Source organism: Tyto alba, unplaced genomic scaffold, assembly GCF_018691265.1.
Source record: "Tyto alba isolate M040663 unplaced genomic scaffold, T.alba_DEE_v4.0 Super-Scaffold_22, whole genome shotgun sequence".
In the NCBI taxonomy this organism is placed as follows: Eukaryota; Metazoa; Chordata; class Aves; order Strigiformes; family Tytonidae; genus Tyto; species Tyto alba.
Window position 1 is genome coordinate 11,779,635 of NW_024881296.1, and position 24,240 is coordinate 11,803,874.

A 24,240-nucleotide genomic window follows, 5' to 3' on the forward strand; every position below is an offset into this window, starting at 1 on the left:
CTCTCCAAACACGTCTTCTTCTGGAACTTCAGTCACAGCTGATGTTCAGAGACATACCAAATGTGGTCATAGACGATTGATTTTAACCTGATCAGTTCAGAAGACATCCTGCTGAGTTGATTCTTGCTTTGCTATTCAAAGCAAACCAATGAATAAAGTAGACGTTTTTAGACCAAGTAAGTGCTATTGAGTTTATTGAGAATCTTTCAGGAAAATGCAAAGACCCCTCTGTCTAGGTAAATAAGGGAAGTTAACACCTACAATCAGATGATTGGAAAAAACATTTCTGGTTGCTGTAAACTCCCTCTATACAGTTCTTTCTTTATTATAGCTGGTAAATCAAGCCCTATCAAATTTAAACTGAGCTAAATTGCTGCATCATTGAATACATTGCCACATTTTACATTTTGAAATTCAAGTGTGTTCTGAACTTCTGTCATCTTGTTCTTAAGGAAAAGAGGGGAAAAAAAAAAAGTGGAATTATGGGGGGATAATTATGGGAGGAGAAAGTGGCTTTTTAATTTTGTTTTCATATAAAACTATTCAAAGCGATTTTGATGAAATTTAAAATAGCCTTGAGACAGAGGGAGGGAGGAGAGGAAAGTACTAGCCATAAATAAACAGCTTAGAAACCTAGTATTGTGTCCTCAAAAGTGCTGGTTTGAACCCAAGCCTCAACATTGGTCTGCTCTTTCTGTGAGGGTAGGGGAGACTGTGTCCTACCTAAATAGCTGAGGGAAGAAAAAATTTCTGCATTATCTAGTCGAACACAAGCATTCCCATATTGTAAGGAAAGCTGTTTTTGCGAAGGCAGAGGAACGATCTGTGCTCATTGCAATGGAGGGTTGATGTGGGGAGACTATTTGGAGCAAATACATGTCTAGTTTCTATTCTTCTTGAAAAATGCTAGAACATACACATGTGCTTCATGGTCCTTATGCTACATGCTGCTTCTCTCTGCACAGATAATCACATGAACAATACATGTGAGCAGCATTCGAGGTAGAGCTGTTATCTTTTATCTCTTTGATGTCTTATTTTACTGATGCATGAAAAGTTGAACGAGGAAATAGTGTTTCTGAACAAAAGGTGCTGCAAATCCTCAGCAGACAGAATTACAAAATTGTGCTGTCTGTCCTTACACATTCCATCTCTGCCTGTCCTTCGTTAACTGAGATGGTTATTCATCACAGAGTGGTCTATGAGAGTTTTATAGAAGCATTTATTTAGAATTTCTATGTCCTAGCTCTTTTTTAAATTCAGGCTGCAAAGTGTATATTTTCTTTTCTGAAATAGTCAATTATGTCATAAATGGTCAAATGATAACTCATCACAAACAAAATAATTTTTGCAGCCTGTCTTCCTAGCGTCTGGATTCTAAAGAGACAACCTGGATGCCTGCATGCCAGTGCGACCAGGATTTCAACAGTGTCAATAATCTTTGCTCATCACACCAAAAAAATCAGCGTGTCAGTGTATTCCTGCAGTGTCGTTAGCATACAGACTCATTCTGCTTGCTTAACAAAGCATGGTTTGGTGTGTTATAGTTTCCTAGTCTGCCTGTCTGATTCACCTCTGACAAAAGCAGAGAGAAAATTCAGTCCCTTCTTCAGTGGCACACTAATGTGGGAAATAAATCTTCGGGCATAAGGTCTGAAATGGCAGTCATTTAAATAATTCAAATGCAGCGATCATTTTGCCCACGTGCCTTTCATTTCTTTGTTTTGTTTCTCTGTATTTCTCAAATCACTGAGAGACAAACGATCTTCTATGACAATCTATATTTTTTAAAATATCTAGAGCTAAATAATCCCTGTCCTCTTTAAATGCAGTTTAACTGGTTACATGTTAAATAATTATTTGCTCTCTCTTTTGTGGTGTGGAGGGGGGAGTTGGAGGGGAGAAGTAACATACAAGCAGATGTGCTGCTAGATCTACAGGCTTCTGCCAACCATATGGCATCTTAAAGAAAGATGGTTGGAGCGTCTGGATTAGCAAAGAGTCGGGATGGAAAGCCATGTGTCGTGTTGGTACAGGCAGTTGTTTTAGCTCTCTGTAAAAGGCTTCAGGAGATTGTGTAATGGAACAAATGGTACTGCAAGCCTAGTAACAGCCTTACCGCTGCTGGAGAGGCAATTGGCCCCCAGGCGGGTACTGCTTCATCCTTGCTTGTTGGTTTTTTGTGAAGGATTTTTAGATCGTTATTCTGTGTTCTTCTTTTAACTTACGGGAAACTTGGGAGATCTAATTCTGAACTTTATACTTGAAAGAGAGCTATTGTGTGGATAGGATTTTTTCACACTCTTATTTTTTATAATGCAAACACACAGTTTCCCTCTCTTTGAAATGAGAAGCTCGTGCCCTTCTGCAAATTTCCTGCATCCTTCATGAATACTTTGAGACACCAATTCATTGAATTTGTAGCTGATGCCCAGATTTGGGGGGAAAACTGCTCTCTCTGGGATTTGCTTAGTTAAAAACAAGATTTGGGCTATTGTGCTTGTGGCTATAACGTAACAGCTTGGCATTCATATTCTGTTTGACAAGTTGCTCTTTATGCAAACAAGGGGCCTGCTCCTAGTAAAGGCAAAATTCCTTTTGTTTTTAGCAACACAGGATTGGGCTCTTGGTGGGGTTTTGTGTGCTCTACAGGAGTCTCTGTAGTTCACATAACAGCTCATGGGAGTTATTCTGGATCAGGATGAAAGCTTTTGTGTCCAGATCTGTAACAGAAATAGGTTTTAGTCGTTTCTCTACTGTCACACAATGGAACTCTAAATTCCTCTGTATGTCTCCATGAAATCAGGCCTCTTAGTACACCTGTAAATGCAGTTTTATTTCCCCAATACTGTCTGCTTGAAAGGAAATTAAAAATCTGATGTTGTAGTAAATGAGTTCAATAAAATTAGGATTATTTTATTTGAAGAGGCTTTAAGTACATTATGATCTCATATCACAATTTTAATGTAAGGAGATAACATGAGGTACGCCCAAATATTCATTCATAGGTAAATACTTGCTGAGCAGGTAACATTACAGTTTCAGAGACATTAGGAACAAACCATTAACTACAGAAGCATCTTCCCTACTGAGGATCTTTGCTGGAAAATACACTACCTTAAACTGAGTCAAACGCTTCTCTAACGTAGCCTAAATTCACAATAATTTAAAAGTACAATTACTGCTCTTTTTTTCTCTTTAATTTTTTTCTTCCTCTCCAGAAGGCTCCTTATCTGGAGCTTAGGAAACAGCAGTCCTCAGCTTAATCTGCAGTTTACTTACAGCAGCGCACGCTTTTTCCTGAGCTGCCTGCATGCCCCCCTGCTCAAGCCTGCATATGTTGCTCAATACTGATCAAAAGTAACCTCCCTCGGGAGGGAGGCTTGGGTTCCTTTGTTGGCCTGTTTATTACCTCGCCTCAGCCGAGCTGAGCCAGGTGTGAGGGGGACAGTTGCCCACCAAGAGCGGTGCCAAGACCACCAGCATCTCTCTGGAAGGCTCTTGCGGTGGCTGTTGAGGAGGAGCAGAGTCTGACCAGTGAGCCCCAGTGGAGACCTCGGGCTCTCTCGGGGCATTTGCTGAGCTTTCGCAGTCTTTCAGAAACCCAGGCTGTTTTCTGCGCCATGTTAGCGTATGAGTTCACCAACATCGTGGCGCACATTATCAAAAGTGTGCTTTTCATTCAGAGAGGTACATTTCTCCGTGTAGGTTTTCCAATAATGAATTTTGAGTAATGGTCTATTTGTGCTGCAGCAGCAGTTTCAGACGTTACCAAGTCTAGAGAGACAAGTAATCGATTGATAGTAGGTGGATCTCTTCCTTCTCATTTTGCATGTTTGTCTTCTATATCCCTATGTAGAAGAACAAAATCCATGGTTGTATTTTTAAGGAGACACAGCTGTGTTTTCTTAATTTACAGTTATTGACTTCAGGCACTTGATTTTAATTGTCTGACTTATGTGAGTGAGAATGGACAGCTCCCAAAAGCATATCAAGACTTCTGAGCTTTATTGTTGAAACATTTATTTCATAGAACTGTTACCATTGCTTACCACTGAAAGACCAGGGCATGGGGAGGTAATATGAGAAAAGCCTCATTTACCTAACAAAACTAGTCAAGGCCTTTCAGTGTAGTCTAAGGAGGAAAGTACTCTTCTTTTCTTATAGTTACATTGAAGATGTGTCAAGAAAATAAATAACAGATTTGTTTCATCTTGTATCAAAGAAAAGGCTAATAGTTTTGCTAGAATTTTTGACAATAATTAAAATATGGTGGAAACAGAAGAGTCTGTGCATGCACATGTGAGCAGAATGAGTTGTTCTGCTGGAAGGTGCTGGTAGTCTTACCATGGTGGGATGCCTGTGCTGGGTCCGGTGACTGCTGACTGGTGTGCCAAGCCATGACATGAGAGAGCCAGGCTGAAGCCACCTTTGTGCTCATCATTTTGCGTGGTGGTCCTGACAGCCCTGTGCTGCTATTCCAGAGACACTAGAGCAGCTGGTTTCATCCACAAGCTGGTTTCATCTGCTGCCACCAGAAAGGCACAATTGACCCTTCCCACTGGCTGTGATCTGGGTGAGTTGATACTCATCTCCAGACTGCCTGGTTGCGGTTGTATTCCTTATTGTGGAGGGGCTAATGGTTATTCTGAAGATAACTGTAAAGATATCTGCCTCTAAAGCAAGAATAAAATTCCTCTAGTACACAGTAATGATTGAGTTTAGCCTTTAGGCTTGATGTAGTAAATTCGGAGCACGATCGGACTAATATATATGCATCATGAAAAAGCCACTCTCTTACAGAGTGTAATACTGTCTACAATGTACTAATACATTTTTAAGATGTATTTTCTGTGACATGCTTCCCTGCTTTCCTGCAGTGCTTCTGAGCAATTGAAGTTTTCACTAACTTCACAAGCAAATTTACTGTGTTTTTAATACAGTCTAAAACAAAACTCCAGGTGGCCTCTATTCACAAGAGCTGAGCTCCGTGAAGGTGGGCTGACAGTACTTCTCAGATCCTCCAGCTTTTTTACTTTCCGGAAAACCTCTGGTTTCTCAGGATGAAACTCCATTCCTCTCAGCCCTTCTCAATGCAAAAATCTTTCTTTGTAACCCTCACCACCTCCCCGACATTTGGCCTTCCATGTTACATTGGCCCCCCAGATGGTGCTTCCTTGGTGCTGTGACTCTCCCTTCAGTCTTTGCAGAACTGGTTGATAGTGTACTGAGGGACCTGGGGAGACTGGGGCTGGTCCCAAGCGGATACATCCATGGTCCAAAGTGCTGTGTTGCGTGACAGCAGCAGCTCCCTGGGACGTGGGAGCACGTTTGCTTGGCCAACCAGCGCAAAGGGAGAAACAGTCTGAAGCCTCCTCAGGTCCCTTGGGTATATCTGCGCATATCTGAGCACAGCTCTTCCCTACCTCTCACGCACATCCTAGGCTCCTCTGCCTACCTTGACCTGCTTGCCAGCCATTTCTTTAGGTCCTCACTCAATATGTGCCCCCTATTCTCATTCTTGTTTTCTGGGCAGAGTAAGTTTGAAAAATAGACTTGTGTGATAGAGCTGTATTTGAAGGGGAGTAGGCCTGACTTGGCAAGTTCACAAATGGAAGCAATCTTGTCTGTGTGGAGAGAGCAATGGGGCTATGTGTGGAAAACATCTATCTGAATATGTCTCACAGAAAAATTATCTCTGTCACCAATTTAAAGTCATATTCTTCCTCTTGTATGTCACAAGCATAAAACTACGCTCCATATAAATCTTACATCTATCATTACTTTCACTGTAATTTATGAAAACCACAGTAACTCTGTGTGAACCCTGAAAATAAGCAAATGTGTATCACCTGCCAGTGCTTACAGGCAAAATCACTTGTTTGAAATGAGCTTGGAAGACAGGTGTATTTGTACCTCTGGTGTGGAAAATAAGGGTGATGGGGTTTAAGCAGAGGAACTAATGAGTGACACATACATAAATATTTAACACCTTGTGTTTGATATTTTTAGAGCTTATTTTTGTAGTGGTCAAACTATACAGCATAGCAGCATTTGTTTTTATCCTGAAGAACATCTTAACTATGATACATAGTTATTAAACTGGGAAGACTCCCTTGCAGGTAACCAAATCAGAAGGACTGTACCTGGCACTACCAAGCTCCCATTTGCAAGGTCACTAGTGAGAAACATTTTACCTTTCCAACACAGGTACTACTAGCTATAATCAGAAGCAGAAGCTTTATGCTTTCTGTAATACAGAGCCTGCAGTCCTTGCTGGTTGCAGCTAGAGTCTGGGCTTGGTGAGGACAGCAGGACTGAACCCAAAGCTGCTCTGTTAGTCTGCAACCACAGCTGTCAGAAACAACTGAAGCAGTTGTAGCTCAGCTGCACTACCCTTTCTAGCGGTAGTATTTTTTTAATCAAGACAATGTCTGACAAAGTAAATTAACAGAAGCTGATGCTTTTAGCAGTTTTTTTGCTTCAAATGCCTGATGTCAGCTTGGGTCACATGTACATTCCGCACATGCCATGGGATAGAAAAAGTGAAGCCTTCTTTTTCAATTCTCTGCTGCCTGCCCAAACACCACATGTACTGTCTGTTACATGTCGCTTCTCATGAGGTTCATGCTAGGAATTTCTTTTTAAAGGCGAAGTGTTTCTGAAGGAGAGAGTTCAGATTGGGCATATTCCATTAAAAAGTTCTCAGTGTCTCTCTCTGACTCAAATATAGTGATTGTTTTGTGTGGACACCAACTAGCAGTCTGAAAAGGTTCAAGTTTGTCTGATAATGAAAGAAATAAGAAGAATCAGAGTAAGCAGCAGGGAAAATGGAGCACGCATTTATAAAAAGTAAACCAATGACAAAAATTGTTGTAACTAGTAGAACAAGTCCAGGAAAAAGTATTTCAGTAATGCACTTTGTGGAATGATCCTTGTAAACATGAGGGGGGCACTTTTGAAACCTTGATAGGATGTGTGTCTCTCAACATTATCAAGACTCTGTTTCCTGATGGAGAAATTTTGCAAAATCTATTCTGTGTGGCATATAAAATCAAAGGTGAACATATTAAAAACAAAAAAATAGAGTCTGACTATATTGTTACAGAATTATAATGAGTATATATCTGCTGCAAGCCCTGCCTCCTTTTTTTTTCCTCTGAGGTATTTTACAGCACTCTAACTTCACAGACAGCCTAGATGGTTTGGAGAATTGTTTTATTAAACATTTTTCAGCAATGGGCAGAAAATGGCAACTAGAACTATTTTTCTCTAGAGCGAACCTGATCCAGAGTTCATATCCTTAGCATAGATTATATTATTTTGAATTTCTTTAAAGGAGGAAAAGCCACTCTTCAGCCTGGGGATTCAGACACAAATAGACATTAGTGAAGCTTTCACCCATATCTTTTCCGGCCTGCCGTCCATTCTCTTTCATTGTTTCCTTCCTGTCCAAATCCAGGAGGGCTAAAAGTGGCCATCATATCGGCTAAGCCCAGCTGCTACACCCCCCTACTAAAGAGCAGGCTGATAATGTTCTCTCTTCAGCATGTTAGACATGAGCTATTAGAAGCCCAGGAATAGATCCAGGCTCAGGTTTCCTATGTGATCTATTTGTTTAACCTGTTGGGCCAGCTGTGGAAGTGAAGATATATTTTAATAGTCAGTGATGACATCTGAAACAAAGGGGAAGCTACTGTTCCTAAGTAAACTTTAATTAAACCCTATTTGTAATTGTTTTCTTGGCATGTGAAGATTGTTATCTTCTTGAAGAAAATGTAATATAGGCACTTCTTTTAAAGTGTGTGGAAAAATTAAGAGTGCCTTTAGTAAAAGGGAATTTAGAGGTTACCTACACACATTTAAAAAAAAACCAAAAAACAACAAAAAAAAACACCAAACAAACAAACAAAAAAAACCCTAAATGATAGAGAACCACCTGGGTCAGGGGTTTCATGGTGAAATGTGGGCATTTTCTTCTTAGGTGTCCAATTCCAAACTGTGCAAGGGATATTAACCTCTAGTTACCATCTGTTAACATAAGTTGGATGAGTTTGTTCTGCCTGTAGTGCGGGCAAGTGCTTACTGTATTAAGATAGGAGTGGTATAGATTGTAATTCTCCTCTGCCTGAACAAACAACAGTCTGGGCCTTTTATGTGGCAACAGAATTTTTATAGGGATTTCAGAGGGTGGGAAATGCCACAGAAACTTGTTTTAACGTGTCCTAAATTGTCTCCCTGTGTCCTACTAGAAGTCAGGATTTCCAGTGTGACAGAGGTGAAGAGGCTTATTCACCCACTCACTGTTATGGCTTGCTTTTATTCGTTTGTTTGTGTGGGCTTTTTCTCTTACGCTTTTGTTTCTTGCATTAACATGAGAAAGGTAGCTCACGGTATTTGGCTTTTGAAGCTAGAAGGGAGAATGGAGTTCAATTAAAGGATGGATCGCATATATGTTCCCATTTGAAATTTGGGAACATCTGGGGACTTCTCAGAGATGCTATGCTCATCACTCAAGGTTGTCTCAAGGTCCTGATCTATGGCTCAAGATCTTAAGTAAAGAGCAATTTAGGACACTAGTAAAACTTTGCAAGGTAATTTGCTATTTGTCTGCATTTCTAAATTTATGGACCCTTATTTAGTTACCACAAAATTGAATGTGTGAATTTGTCAATGCTGCAAACCACAATGAAGATGCAGGTTGCTCATACGAGAACTAATTTTACCACCAGTTTAAATGTCCTAGACATCCACAGAGCTGATTCAAGATATGAAGAGGTGGTGAATATAAATTTTGCTGCCTTAGTGAAAAGGCAACATCACTTCTGCTATGAAAAGGGAAGACAGAAAAGTAGCAGAATTAAGCTGGAAAGCAGACAGGACCTGTGCTGCTGTGCCTGCAAGAGAAGTGGGGAATGACAGCAGCTGGGGCAGTCCAGGCTGCCGGAACAAGTTCACTGTGAGCACCAGCCGTACATCTTAACTCTTTGCATGGCAGCAACTCTGGCTTTCCAAGACCCTCCCATGGGCAAAGCAAGCCTGATTGTTGCTTTGTATATAGCAGGAGGCTGCCTTCAGTAGTGCCTGTTCTTTCTGTGTCAGGAGCCAGCTGTGACTGCCAGAGTTTGTATTTAAGGTTGTATGATGCTTCTTTAAGACGCCGCTGAAATTCTTTGTGATTTCATTAGGCTTGCCAAAAGTTGTGGTTTAGGCTGAAGCTGTTCAGCAGGGTCGTGGTGGGTGATTGCCTTGGGAAGAGATCAGCGAGGCCGACAAGGGGAGCAGCAATGCAGGGGGGAAACAGGGTGGGAAGGAGTAGCACAATAAACCTTTGCTCTGGCATCGCCTAACTCCTGACTGTTTGAGTTTACAAACTTAACATCCTTTAACGGGTTTTAATACAACTGTTAAGTACCATGACTTAAACACTTCTTATCACGATAGCGAATGTGTAGGATGTCCTGAAAAAAAAATGCTAAAAGCAGGTAGAAGTTTGCTGATGGAAAGTTTGCTGGGTTTTGTTTCCTTTTCTAATTGGCTTGCTCCCTCGTTTTCTAACAAGCTTGTTCTTAAGCCTGCGTTTGCTTTTAAAATCCACCGTGTGTTAAAAACATCTGAGATTCGCAAAGGGCCGATAACCAACCCTGGCACTGCCTTCACGTTGGGGCAGAGTCCCCTCCAGTTGCACCTCCGTGGCATGGTGGGGCCCTGCAACGTCGCCCCCCATTTTCCCCCTCGTAACCAGAGCAGCCTCTGGTCGCTGTGTCCACCTACAGGCAAACGACCGATGCGAGAGCGACCTGAGAAACCAGGAGCTTGGCACCCTTACCCTGACAGGGGAAATGGTTTTTAAAGGCAGTAATAGATTCCCGTGATTTTTTGGGTAGTTCTGGGGGGTGCCCGCGGAGCTGCGGCCCTGGTGCTGGTGGCCCCCGTGGGCGGCCGGCGCCCCGGGCCTGGAGGCCGCTGGCAGGGCTCGGCGCCATGGGGTGCCCGCCGTTACCGTGGCAACGGGCAGATGGGGGGCTCCAGCGGGGTCAGCGGGGAGGCGGCTGCAGCAGCGCGCCGGACGAGCCGCTCAATAACAGCCCTTTCAGCTCTGACAGCTCTGCTCTGGCTGGCCAGGAGTAGTTATCAGATTACTTGTATTAAAACCTAATTAAGATGTGTGCCAGTAAATGCAGCACGGTTATTGGATTTGGTGATTTAGCTGCTGCAGGTTGCTGCAATCCAATCACGCCATTTCAGCAAATTCAGCTCCGTGGAGTAGAGTGAAAACGTTTTATGTCAGTAACCTGACTGTACTGAAAGACTAAATAACATTTCAGTGCCTCTGCTATGTCAAGGACTCGTCCCCACTGCTAGGTGGATGGACACTGCCCACAGATCCTTGCATATTAATTTATTTCAAATCAACTCTAAAACCCAGAGGAGAACTGACAGGTTGTATCAGCTTTTCCCTTCACCGTGGGTTGCCTGTGGATTAATGGACCTGTGAGCTCCCCAGGGCAGGGAGCTTGCCGCGAGAGCCTTGGGGGTGGCCCTGTGTTAGCAATGTATCTTTATAGAAAAGGAGGGAGCTTTTGTTTTTGTCTGTAGGCCACAGACAAGGGGACAACCTAAACGTAACATGGCAGGTACTAGTCCAACTTTGTGGTGTTGGATGCAATGGAAGTTTATCCCACTCGGTGGAATTTACCTTGGTGCCAAAGCTCTGCTTGTTTGATATTTCACCTAGTTTTGGCAGAGTCTTGCAGTGGTTGTCTACCCATAGCTGTCAAAATATAACAAAACCTATCTATCCCGTTTCTCTTCTGGACAGGCTGGGGTATAGCCTAGTCTCAGATCCAAATTTTACTGCTGTACAGAGTGAGAGGTGTTGTCTTCTGCAGGTTGTAGCTGTACAAAATAGCAAGGTAGCTTGAAGCCGTTCTAACATAAAGCTGCATACAAGCTCCAAGTACTGAGAATCAGAGCAAAACGTTTACCTTGAAGGATTCAGTAGTTTTGTTCTCCTTCTGTGGAACCACTTGTCTTATGAAACTGCTTCTTTCCTGCCTCCATATAAAAATAGGAATTTTAGTTAAAGTGGTTAATGGAAAATTCTTTGAAGGGTATTATTATTACTGCCAAACGGGAGCTTACTCCTTAGTGCCACGTTGTCCTGTAAGTAGTCCAAACGTAACATGGTTCACGAACTACATGTCTTCAACTTGTGCCTTGAAGTAACGTGACAGAGTGTCGAGTCAGTCCCTGTCCTCCAGCACTCCCAGGCCAAGGAGGAGCAGCCGCCCGACATCCCAGCTGGACAGCTCTTGCCACTTTGGTGGAAAAATGATCTCATTTGGAATGGAGGGCAAGGATATGGTGGTCACTGAGATGCTCAGGACACAGTACACGTTTGCCTGGTAGGTGGTGTTGCCAAAGCGAACGTGGCGACCGTGCAACCTCACTCACTCGTATTAGCAAAATGTGCAGAAGGTTCTGTCACCCAGTTGTAAAAATGATGGCAGGCATCGATGTGCAGTTGTAACATATGGGAAGTACAGTGAATGTGGGTGGAGCTGTTCATTTCTCATCTTGAATCATTTACGAGATCAGCAGGCAGGCCAGATACAATGCATATGGGAATGTGTGGCTGTGCTGCACATGTCACACGTAATAGCAGAGACTGTGAGAGGGCCCAGAGCCTGTCCTCGGGAGCTAAATGCACCAGAGCGGGCTGGTAGTTCCAGTGTGTGGACCAAGGGCCAGCTTGGCAGCAGTTTTGGGAGAGCAGACTGGTAGACAGAATTTGAGAATTCGCGGACTGAGATCTGCGCTGACTAGAACTACTCCCTCTTAATCCATCGTGACCCAGAATTGCAGAAAGGAATGTTGTTAACCCTGAATTCAAGCACTGGAGATAGATACAGATGACAAAAGTAAAGTTGTGGCTTGCTAATCAAACCCAGCTCAGTGCCTGGGTCATCTTTTTCCCTCTGCTCAAGAGGACAGTCTAAATGTAACACAGCGGGTGGTGAAGTTGCAAAACAGAAAAGCGTAATTGAGTAATCTTGCCATAATTAAAGACTTTTCTATTTATGGTAGTTTACCTGAATCACCCTTTGCATAATCTGAAAGGATATAGAGCTTTCCAATAGAGCGTGCTAAGGCTTGTATCCAGTAATGTTCCTGAAATTTGCATGGGCTGCCTGTGAGTATCGTGTAGAAAGTGTTGTTTTGATGTGAAAATTCACATGAGCTGGAAATGACTTCTCTCTGGGTGCCAGAACTGGAGGAAGTTCCTCGCACTGAAGTGGTGGCTCTTCAGCTGGAGCCTCCTCCCCGCGAGGGGAGCGGCGCACCGGGGAAGGGGAAGGGCCACACCAGCAGCGGTCGCTTGGGCACCGCTCATCGTTCTGCCGCAGAGGGGGGGGTCAAGGGGTTTTGGTACTTACTTATGTCTTCAGCTGCCAGTAATAATTCTGTGCAAGAGGGTCTCTTAAAGGCCTTATGACAGTTCTTAAAACAAACTGAAACACTAGCAGAATAGAAATCAGCAGAAACTTAAATTTTAAGGGCCTGAATCCAGACTGCAGTCGGTAGTTGTTGAGTCAGGCTCTGATGTGTGAGGTGGATTTCATAGCCTCAAGGCTTTAAATAGGTAGGGTAACCCCCCAGTTACACCTCCCTACCAGTCCTGCTGTAAAGTAATAAGTACTCCAGAAATAAAGGACTGGAAGATGCCTTTATTACAAATGAAAAAGTGCAGTAGGGTCACATATCCTCCTTAAGTTAAAGGAAATCAATAGCGAAGTAGCAAACAGAACTCAGCTCTCCAGTCTGAAACTACAATGTTGCCTCCAGCAAACACCACCCTTGTTCTTGCACTCCCTGGGAGCAAGATGCTCGGGGAAAAGCTACTGTCTTTAAAAACAAAAGAAAGAACAGTACAAGGGTGAGTTTGGGGGCAGAGGGAGGGGGCAGCAGTTTTGCTTTCTTTTTTGAAGGTCAACGCCCCTGAAATCACCTTCAGTAAAGAAATGAAGCACAAACAGCTCCTGTACCAACATGGTGTAGTTCGGAAGGTATGGGGGGGTGTGAAATTAGATGCAGAGAGTCTAAGTGTGCATTTCGTAGAATATCCTGTCCTATCAAAGTGCTGATTTCGTTTGCTTCACTGGACGTTCACAACCAGCTGTCGCTGTTTGCAGCTAGCTGCATTCAGTTGTGTTCAGATCCCCGAGAGATGGTCCTGCAGCTCCTCAAATCCCTTTTGTGAGGAGACGTTACAGAGTAACAGGACACTGTGAAATACGGGCATTCAGTGTTTGCTGGGGGATTGTTGCGGTTTGATCTCAAGGAAGTTGGCTGGCAGATTGAGATCAGTAAATACTGGTTTTGACATAGATTCTGGCAATTTCGTTTCAGCTAGATTTTCCTAGTTTTTTATCAAGAATTTTGGAGGTGTTTACTAATGCAGTTATTGGAACAATCCTGATTAAGAATGTGGTTTTTCAGAGTGATTTAGCTTAGCTGAGTTATGACAGCTGTACAAGTCAAAACTACCACATGGAGCTGAAAGTAGAAAGATTCAGAAAATCACATGTTGAGCCAGAAATAGTTTACAAAAGCAAGTGCAACGTTTAGATCCAGAACTAACCCTGACAAAAGCAGAGTTGATTCGTGCTCCCTAGGTGAATAGTGGTTAGAGGTATAGGTTTTTCTCTAGAGTACTGTTATTTAAAGACAAGAGGCTTCCAAGATACCCGGAAGGACTTCTCATTAAAGACATTTCTATCTAAAGACTGAAATGCGTTTAATGTGAAAACACAATTTCCAGCTTCTTGGGACGTGTTTACATCCCATGCTGCAGGTTCCAAGCAGACTTTCTAAATTTTTCATGGCAGGAGTAATAAACAGTCACTGGGGACAGAACAAGCTGTACTGGCTTTTGTGATGAAGGAAGGAAAGGTGCAGTTGCCCTGTCTACAGCAGTGTTGTCCCAACTCGGGCGCTTGTTTCTCAAGTGTAAGCAAAAGGCCTCTGAGTGCTCCTTCTGATACCTGCCAGCTTCTTCCCTCTGTTTTGCAGCCCCTGATGAGGAAGAGCTTTGGAGTGATGGGCCCTTTACATCCTTTACCAGGAATCCCTGTTACACTACTAAAGGATCTACGCTGATGTGCTTAATTAACACTAAGCTTACTTGAAATCAACGTTGCGTTCTGTAACGAGGTTTGGACATTGACCAGGTTGCAAAGAGCAGTGGCCAGAAAACAAAAGTTTTTGTCACTTCAGGTCCAGTTTTTCTGGGGGTTGGGGTATTTGGATTTAAAATCTGGGCTCGTGTATGTGTGTTTCAGGAAGATGGTTATTGAAGCAGCTACAGAGTATGCAGCTTGTTTAGCTACAGGTGTTGGGATGCAGCCTGGCAGTCTTGACTGATGTCACTTAACAGCAAAGCAAATTTGCTGTCATGTCGTGATAAAGCTTCTACATTAGAAGCGCGGGCCTTTAAAAGTGCGTGTTTAAAGCGTGAAAATAAAATGTATTGACTGCTCATTCTAGGAGTAATACTTTATTCTCAGCCCAACCACCAGACTGAGCTCTGTCATCTGGGAGCTGCACCCGCCAGTGCAAACATCAAAGTTTCTACCGTGAACTTCAACTTCAGATGCTCTGCAACCCTTTTATCTGTTTTTTTTTCCAGGTTACAGCAGCTTGACAAGCACTGCCAGGCCACTGCCCAGCAGTTAGTGGAGTTGCTCAACAAACAGAATCAGCTCTTCAAAGAGAAGCAGCTGCTTACAGAAGAGGTGCAGTTTCTGCGAACACAGGTACTGTGCCAAAAGAAAAGAAAGTCTGAGGGGAATATTCTGCAACTTTAGCAGAGAAATCTGCCAGCAGTCTCATTTCAGCTGTTGGATTTTGTTGCTGTTGTTGCTTTAAATAAGGCATTACCTTATGAAAAAGAATAAAATAAAAATCCATGCAATTGGAAAGAGACTGGTGGCTGGGCCTAAATTAAAATTCTCATTTAAACCTAAACTAAATGAAGAAAGTGTTTTGAAGCGACAGCAAAACAGCAGAAGTTATTCCTGGTGGCAATTCATAGCTTTCTTATCAGAAGATTTTGTGTTCCTTTTTCAGAGAAAAGGGAAATATGTTCTTTAACAGCATTAACGTTTAAACAGGAGCTTGATGTTGATAATTTCTCTGGGCTTTTTGGTGACATTTGTCAAACTTAACTCCCCCTTCCACCTTGTGGGGGTTTTTTGCCTTATTTTTAAGTCATGTGGCTTTCCTGGTGCTCCATGACCACTCAACCGGGTGTGAGTTGGTGAATGTGAAATCAGTCTGGCCGAGCGCGAGTCACTGCACTGCATCTCTAGCGGGACTGACTCTTGCTTCCAGTGGTCTCTAGAAAGCCGTGGCTTCTCATGGGCTGCTCTTGCCTTTCTTTTTCGGCCACTGTTCTTCTGTCAGTCAGTGCTTTGGAAATCAGGGAGAGGTCTGCATGGTGTCTGTCTTTCAAACTTGTTTCAGAAAAAGGAGGACGACTAGCAAGCGCAGAATGAGGTTTTCAGTAAAACTAACAAATAATCAAACCCTCGCTTTGTGACTAAGCAAACGAACTATTTCAACCATAGCGTGATGTTTTCTAACTTGCAAACTAGTGAGTTTGCCCAGGATAACTGGAGTTCTCTTAAAACAAAAGTCATGCGGTGTAGGAAATCTAGTCCAGTGGCACACCTAGCAGGAAACAGAACTTTAAAATATTTAAATCATGCTATTTTTCATATACTTTTTAGCTGTAGAATTTAGTAAATCTTTAACCTAGGAGAATGAAATCCCTACTTTGTTATGCCTTTAATCACGTCAGAGTGTTTGGTTTTACAGGATTTCCTGTTGTAGTAGACAAACTTGGTAACTCAAGATAGTGTGAGATTATCAGCATGTAGTAACTACCAGCAGATTTCAGGGCAACCATCGTGCTCCCTCTAGAAGATAGTTTAAGAAGGTGGTTGTTCAGAAAAGAAAGTTAAAATTTCTGTTTTAAGGGAAGCAGTCTTGGCAATATGAACAGACTTTTACATGGTCCAGTGGGATTTTGTTATCGATAATCTAGTTTATCTGGAAGCGAGCATGCTTTTATGAAGTTGGGCAGAAGTGCAAAAATGATACAAAAGAGGAAAAAAATCATTCAGATATTATACTGCTATCAAGATTTGACTGGCAAAAGCTTCCTTCTTTATGTTCATTGCAAGTTAATTGTGCTCAAGAGGATACTTTTTAACTTGAGAACACTCAGAAGAGAAGAATGATATAAAAAAATTATTACAAAATGAATCCTAAAAATCTATTTGCAGCTATTTAAAACAGCGGTGGTTCTCTGGGAATTGGAATTCAGCCCAAAAGAGCTGCCTGGAATATCAGACAATTGGTTTAAGAAAACTAAAGAAAAGTTCACCAGAAATGGGAGATTTCAACTACAGATGTAATTCATGTAGAAATATATCTATATGAAAAAATCAGCTGCAGAATTGGTGTTGATCAAAGGTGAAAGTGACATCATATTCCACATTTTACTGTATTGTTCAGCAGTTCTCCTGTATAATCAACTTTTTTTTTTTGAGTGGTGGGTACGGGGGGAGAAGGGGAGAAACCAATCATACCTGATTTTTTAAAAATGATATAAAATACAGTATGTGCTATTGTATCTTGGGACGTAAGCCACTAGTAACTGCAGTTGCACATTTCAGGAAAAAAAATGGGATGCAGATCTCAAACAGGACACAGATGGAATCAAGTAAAAACCTGGATGGATAAAGAGAAATGAGCAGAAGTAGGTATTTTTTCTATATCCTATATATAGAGAGAGGGGAGGGAGAGGAAAAGAGGACTAAAACTATTTGCAGATGTGGGTTGAATCTGGCAAACACTTAAGACAAAAGGGAGAAGAAAGTGTTTGAAACATTTCTGGGTTTGAAATTGTTGGAGCTTTTTGTGTTTGTTTTTTTTTTTTTTTTTAAGCACTTAAGAATTTAGAACAAGCATTCCACAGCAAAGACAGATTTACCTGACGGAATTTAGGGGGGAAAAAAAAAAAACTTAAAAATTTAAATTGGAAGGGAAAGGGAGACATACAACCCTTAGCAAAGTGAGAACTTCTAGAACAACTCAGATTTTACCATAGGTACTTTTTGGAGTGGATAATCTTTTGATTTGGAATTGGTTAGTTTTGTCTCTTCTGATAATATTTTCCTTCTGAGGTAGCAGAATCCTCTCTAGTTCTTCCAAAAGGCTACAATTTGTTCTGTAATAAATCATAAAACTTCATGTCAAGAAAGAAAGAAAGAGGAGAAAAAAAAAAAAAAAAAGTCTTTAAGTCCAGCTACATTCTGGTGTATTGAGAGTCTGGTTTTCATGGAAAACTCATTTGACTGTGTAAAGAAAATTCTGGGTTTTAAAGTCAATGAAAAAAAAGTCATCATGAAAGAAATACCTGATCCTGCTACATGCTGAATTTCCTTACAGGCAACATGAGTTAAAAGGCTTTTAGCATCCATGTGGAAGGAGTACCACAGCTTTCAGAAATATCTTTCTCACTCTCAGCAGTGAATTACATGCTTTTAAAATAATAATGCTAAATCTCCTATTACTGAAAGAAGCTCGGTATTATTTCAGAATAACCACCTGCCTACAACATGATGAAGATGTTCATACTGCAATTTTCATTTCCATAGAGCTAAAAAGGACCGGTATGATCATGTGGGCTGATGTTATAGCACGGGCTGTGTATCAGGCCATCACACTAATATTTAATAGATGGCACTAATATTTAATAATGCCATACAGCGTAACATATTCAGGTCCATGTAAGGGTAGTCAAAAGCTTAATTATGAGACTGACACCTCGCGTTTGGAGTTTCTCCCTTTAAAAGTCTTTCTTACACTGCACCTCGCTCCAAGTGAGGAGGTTAAGAGATACTTGGCTCCCCTCCTTTAGAGTTACTGAACACAGATGTGCACAGTATCGCCAAACAAGCATCTGACCTGTGCTCACTAGAGACCTCAGCGCTGCGCACCCACTGTGAGCGTGTTTCTGAAAGCTGGGAGGGATGGATGCTCCCCACTTGCCGGATCTGCCTCGGCGTCCATCACTTTGACAGAAGTGGTTTTTTCCCCTTGACAATCCGCCCGTGGGCCCGGGCTGCCGGGGGGGCTGCCGGCCGCCTGAGCCCGCGCGAGCACAGGCGGGCGGGAGTCGGCCCTTGGGGCTCCCCTCCAGTGGGGCCGGCGGCCACGCCGCCGCTCTGCCTTCCCCCCAAAGATCTCCTCCTGCGAGCCAGCCCGACCCCGCGCTCTCCCTGTGCTCGCCGTGGGGCCGAGACACTAAAATCCACCTCCTCCCTCGTGACGGGTGTCCTGTTCTTCACAGTGAAGGAGATCTGTGCATGGACTGCCTTTCTCCCGAGCAGAAGTTAAAATATACTCACCCGTGACGGTACTCGGCCCTCGCGTCGCTCAGGGGGAGGTACTGTCGGAACTGCAGCTGCTCCCGAGCCGTGGCTTTCGTACGTCAGCAGGAATTTTCAGTGAGGTCCCAGCAATGAATGCAGTGTGTGACGTGCTCCCAAGTGCCCCATTGGGGTTTGGTTTTGTGTTTTGGTTTTGTTTTTTTGTTTTTTTTTTTTTTTTCCCATTAGATGTTAGAGAAGGGGAGCTTTATGTCCAGCAAATAAGTAGCTCGTCTAGCTCTGACGTCAGAAGTGATTCAGGCTGATCCTTACCTGGCCCGCAACTGTCCTTCAGGAGGCCTGAAGACCGTGCAGGTTACTGGGGGGAGATGTGGGGGCTTTTTAAGCGTAGGCTAATAGTGCCTCTGCCAGGTGTTTGTAACAGCCAGTGACATTCCACAGCCAGGGGCTGGCGATTGTTTTTTTTTTTTGTTTAGTTTGGGGTTTTTTTTAAGCAGCTAAAAGGAAAGTGTTCATCACTTCTTAGATGGAGTTTAGTCAGAGACTGAGTTACACGATGTCAGGTGTAGGTACAGGTAGACCCCCGCTTGATGTCTGACTGCCTTGTTATGACATTTTAAGAGCTGCATCACCCAATATTTATCTCACCAGAGTTTGTGAATCTGTAGCTTTGGAAGGCCTGCACCTCCTGTGTGGTGGCTGACCGGCGGGCCAAGCTGGGGAGCAGCTCAGGAGCTGAGCCTGGCCCACCCGAGGGTTTTGCAGCTCCGCAAATGAGGATTGAGGCACCTAAGCACCCGAGAGCTTTCTAACCAGACAAGAAGGTAGCGGCTCCGCTCCCCTCCATTACGAGTATAGGTAACAGCAGTTAAACCCTTCAGATGTCCGTGGTTCCGCTCCTACAAACACTTCCAACCTGCACACCTAAGAATGCCAACCAGGCAGTTAAAACGGGCGCCACGGAGCGGGGAGGGGGGAGGGAGTGTCGTGTCGGGAGGGACCTGGGCAGGTTGTGCTGCAGAGGTCCCGAAGCACCCTTGAGAGGAGGAGACTGGGAATATCCAGTGACCAACTCATCCGGGCAGTTACCCGGACAGTAGGAGTGACAGATTTGTGTCCGCCTAGTTAGAGAACTGCCGGTCTCGAATGACACTTGCTTTAGCGTCCGGGCCGTTGCACCACGACGGGGTACGCGGAGACCCTGCCAGCGTTTGCACGTTGTGTTTAAAGCGGCTGAGGCCAGGCTGCAGCCAGGGGCAGAACCAAGCTGAGGATCAGCATCTCACAAAGCCCTGACACCAGGTAGCTGCGGTGACAGGAGACACACCGGCACCCCGAGGTTTTAGGGTGGCAGGGTCAATACCCACCCGAGTTACACGCACACGGAGTGAGCTAAGGAAACGCTTTCTGTGGCTGTAGGTGACAAGAGGAGAAACATGCGAGCTCCTGAACTAGAGGCACACGTGACAACGTGGCATTTCCTGGGTAAAAACCTTCTGCAGTTGGGTGGTGTGAAATGCTACCATCTGAAAAGGGGTGCCGAAAATGAAGGAGAACCTCTACCCCCGGGTGCAGCTGGGGACGCTCGCTTTAGCAGCGAGGGGGGGGAGCAGGGAGGGAGCCGGGCTCTTGCCTGGGCGGCAGAGGAAGGGGGATGCTGGGGCACCCCCAGCAGCAGCAGCTGCCAGGAGGCTTCTCCGGGAGCCGAGTGTTGGGGGTCTGGGCCGTGTCGCCTTTTCAGTCTCTGCCTGAACTCCAGTGCTGGGGGTCACTGCAGCACTAACCGGGCACTGACAGGGAATCTAAGCCCCAAGGCTTTCCGTGGCTGTAGTTCATTTTCCCTTCACTGGTCGCAGACACAATTGTAAGCAGTTGGTGTTAGTGCATTTACTCTGGGGAAAAAAGTACCATGGTTTTGGTTTTAATTAATTCTTTAATGAACTGCAGCTTCCTAATTCTTTTTTAACTCACCCCTAGTTGCCTCACTAACTAAGACGGGGGGGGGGGGGAGGGGGAAGGGGAAGCAAAACCCTTTAGTCCTCTAAAGCAAAACCAGCCAAAGTAGAAAGTTTATTTTTATTTCTGAGGTCACTTACATCTCTGAAATTGGAATTTTAGAACTCCAGTGGCTTCATTCTAAGTAGCTCCCCCAGCTCCAACAGTTTGATGTCTCTCGCTCTTAATTCAGCCCTGAAGAGCTGCCGAGGAAGCGCAAACACGAGCGATGCAGGAGCTTCCCCACTGCGCGTCAGCCTTCCCCAGAGCCTTCCCGCCGCCCCCGGCAGCCGCCTCCTGTGTTGCTGCGGGTGCCCACCCCGCGCACACGCTGCACAATTCGCCGTAAACACGCTCTGGCACAAACCTGCCGCCTCCTTCCTGGAAAGGGGAAGGGGCAGGATCTTAGACGTGCCCCAAAACAAGAGCTCGGTTATTTACTGCTAAACATCAACGATGTCTAAAGCTCATGGAGATCCTGTTTTTCAGAAATCAAACAGCTCTTGTTCTTGCTACCTGTAAGACTTCTGATCGTAGGAAGAGGTGAGGACGGCAGGCCCAAAGGAAGCCCTGGCTTTGAAACAGCCCTTGTTTACACGGCATTACCACTGTCTTAACCATTTCTCTGTTCCTCTTCTAAGAACTCGCCCGCAAGCTGCAGTGCCACAAATGAGAAACACGAGCAGCGCGATACAGACTACTCGGCTCCTTACACGCCCGTCTCTTTCTTTTATCTTTCAGGTCTGCTCTGCACCTGGCTAAGCCTCGTCTGAGCCTCACCCAAAGACACCTCCGCAGAAAACAGGCACGCTTGCCGGCTAACTTCAGCTGGTTTTTTTGTTTGTTTTTAACTACAGAATCATAAATATTTTGAAGCCTTACCAGCCTACCAAACTTCCTAGGGAGACAGCTGAGACTATTCCAAAAGGACTAGGCTCACAAGCCAGTCTTAACAGCTATTACATAGTGTGGACTTAATTCATAATTTGTACAATTTTTTATAAAATGTTTTTTATGTATTTTAATAATTGAACATAGATGTCTTATTTACAGAGTGAAATACCAATAAATTTAATTGGATTCTTATTTTCCTCATTCTGTCCTTCTGAATTCAAGGGAAAATGCGTGCAGGGGTTAGAGGGGACCGTAAGTCTTGCACGAGCCCCATGCGCTCCTGTTTGTAAACTCACTGCCAGGGTCCACCTGGGAACTTTATTTCTACAAGGTATTTGTCACTTTTTATACAAGTGTACCTACTTATCCTTCAGAAAAGCGTTAAGAATAACCGAGAAATATTCCACAGAACGTGGACAGACCTTCCATGGGGCAGGTTTCCCTTCAAAACGTTCACTGGATAAAGCCTTTAAGAGAAAGGGACCCTCAGTTAGTACAGAGTGCCCTTTACCCGAGGTGCCTGGCTCTCACCACGGACGCAGTGATGCCAGACTTTTCCACCAGGAGGTATTTAGCAGTCTCAGGGATGGGCACCAGCTGAACCGGGCTTCAAATTATTCAGCTCGAAACATTAGGAGGGCTTCTTTCTGGTTAACTGTGCCCTTGTGCTTTGAAAAGTTACTTTCCAAATACCAGACTGTTTCAGAAGGAATCTACCTGAAACTTTTGCTAACTAGTGTAGGATTAACTAAATAAATACAGCATAAGAAAGAGGTTTCTACATCTATTATCTTCAGTGTAATTGTAGAATTGCACTAGTAAAGGGAAAACAAAGCACAAAGTCCGGTGCCCATTAATAAATCCACCTCAGCCAGCACGAACACGTGATATGTAACAAAAATAGGAGTAACAACACATGCAGCAAGTTACTGCTGTGGGACACCATCTTCCCTTCCCTTGTATTTTAAGAATTATTAGCGGTACAGCCCTAGCACCAAAGTGGCTTTTTCCTCCCTATTTCAATTTCCTGCCATTATAAAACTGCCAAACGCTTCCGATCGCCTCCCTGAACGGCTTCACCAAGACGGCAAGATGCTTCAGATGGCCTCAGGTCGTCAGCGACAAGAAGACCTGACGAAGGAAAGTCCTAGTCGAACTCTGGGTTTTCCACAGTAATCAGGCTGACAATTTTTGAAGTGTCACTACTTTCTGGATGGCTACACAGGTAAGAATATACATTTATAAATGGAAGAATATGCCAACTTTTTTTTTTTTTTCAAATTTTTTTTTGTTTGTTTTAATTTAGGTTTTATTCTTCCACCGCATCCATCTGTGCCTACACAGGGGAAAGTGCCTACAGGCCACGCACGTGGAGGAACTCGGGCTCCCAGTCCCAACCCTCCGGCTCCACCGAGCTGCCAGAGCTGCCGTGCCCCGGCCCAAGGCGCAGCGGGACCCCCCCTGCCCCCCGCTCCTGCCTCACCTCCCCGCTGGCCGCCGGCGCCGCTGCCAGCCCCCCCGCCAGCCCCCCCACGCCTGCGTGTTCCATTTCCACAGGAGGGGCGGCTGGAGGGAGGGTTTCCTACTCATCATCCTGGGCCTCAGCTCCATCCCTTTCGGCGCTGGGAGCCTGGGAGGAGTTGGTTTCCCCGCGGCAGCTACGCTACTTTCTAGCAATTGATTAGTCATTAAGCACAGACAGCACCAGGTCTACCCCCGGCTCACACCTGGGCACAAAACGCTGTTTTATGAAGTGTACTGGTGTCAGACCAGGCGACCAAACCCAGGCAGGCCCACGGCCGCAGCCCCAGCGTGCTCACGGGCTGCTGCCTGACCGGGCAGGCGCGGCGCTGCCGCAGCCGAGCCCCGGCCACCGACCTCCGAGTCCGGCTGCCCGGCTTGGGGTCCTGCCTATTCTAAGGTGGGGGAGAAAAAGGGGGGGGGGGGGAGGAAACAAACAAACAAACAAAAAAAAAAAACACAAACCAAAAAAACCCTAAGACCTGGATGAAGCCCCTCTGCTCCAGGGAAGCACCCAAGCGTGAGACCCGAGCTGAGTCCCAGCTGTCCGGCTGCTTTCGGGACACTCAGCCCCCCCGGCCCGGTGGGTTCAAGCGGCCCTGGACCAACCCACGGGCTTTCAAGAGTCCACCTGCCCCTCCTACCCCCCCTTCCGCCCGCACGGCGGGAGGGGAGGCCAAGGGTTGCACCGGGTGACACATCACTCACATCACGGGTGTTCGGAGCGAGCGCTACTTCGGAAGCGCAACCCAAATCGAGTTTTACAAGTGACACGCACCTCGCAGAGTTACCAACATGAACCACCTGGGTGGAAACAGCCTCGGTCCAAAGCACAGATACGTCTTGCTTAGTCATAAAAACTTTTTTTTTTTTTTTTTTTTGTTTTTACAATACTGTAACTTAATAATTTACAAGCTGAAACTGATCACCCAGTATTTGAAATACGTCACAGCGAGTTACAGTTATCACTAGGACTTCACAGCAAATAAAACTTGTAACTAAACATGCACAGATCATTATATATACAGTGATAAAAAAATAACGATGTACATTTTCTTGTAAGAAGAAATTAAGTAAATTCTTTGTGCATTTCAGGATTGAAACATCTAACCTATATAAAATTACTTTAAAATATGAAGTAAATATTTAACCCAAAACTTGAGAAATCTTTCGTAATCTGCAATATAGCCTTCTCATTTCAGTTTCTCTTTCTCTGACACAGAACAACTTAGGAATTTTATCCTCTAAGATATTTAATAGTAATGTGCAGATATAAAAAAATACGTCCTTTGTGGCAAGCTTGAACATATATATATATATATATTTACAAACCTCCAGAACAAATTAGCATTAAAAAACACAGAAG

At 44.3% G+C, this 24,240-nt stretch overlaps 1 protein-coding gene across 4 annotated transcripts in view; it reads left to right on the top strand.

Moving 5' to 3' along the window:
• The window catches only part of SDCCAG8 (SHH signaling and ciliogenesis regulator SDCCAG8), a 118,138-nt gene extending 96,584 nt beyond the window's left edge, over nucleotides 1-21,554 (top strand). For 2 of the 4 annotated variants that reach the window (XM_042795602.1, XM_033009499.2), the window contains 3 exons: nucleotides 14,693-14,819; nucleotides 16,746-16,828; nucleotides 21,201-21,554. In XM_042795602.1, the coding sequence (XP_042651536.1) occupies nucleotides 14,693-14,819; nucleotides 16,746-16,796 (178 nt within the window). In that variant the 3' untranslated portion in view covers nucleotides 16,797-16,828; nucleotides 21,201-21,554. Of the gene's footprint in view, nucleotides 1-14,692; nucleotides 14,820-16,732; nucleotides 16,829-21,200 lie in introns of those variants that run through there. The other 2 variants (XM_042795603.1, XM_042795604.1) reach the window with 2 other exon arrangements.
• Nucleotides 21,555-24,240: the final 2,686 nt, after the last annotated feature.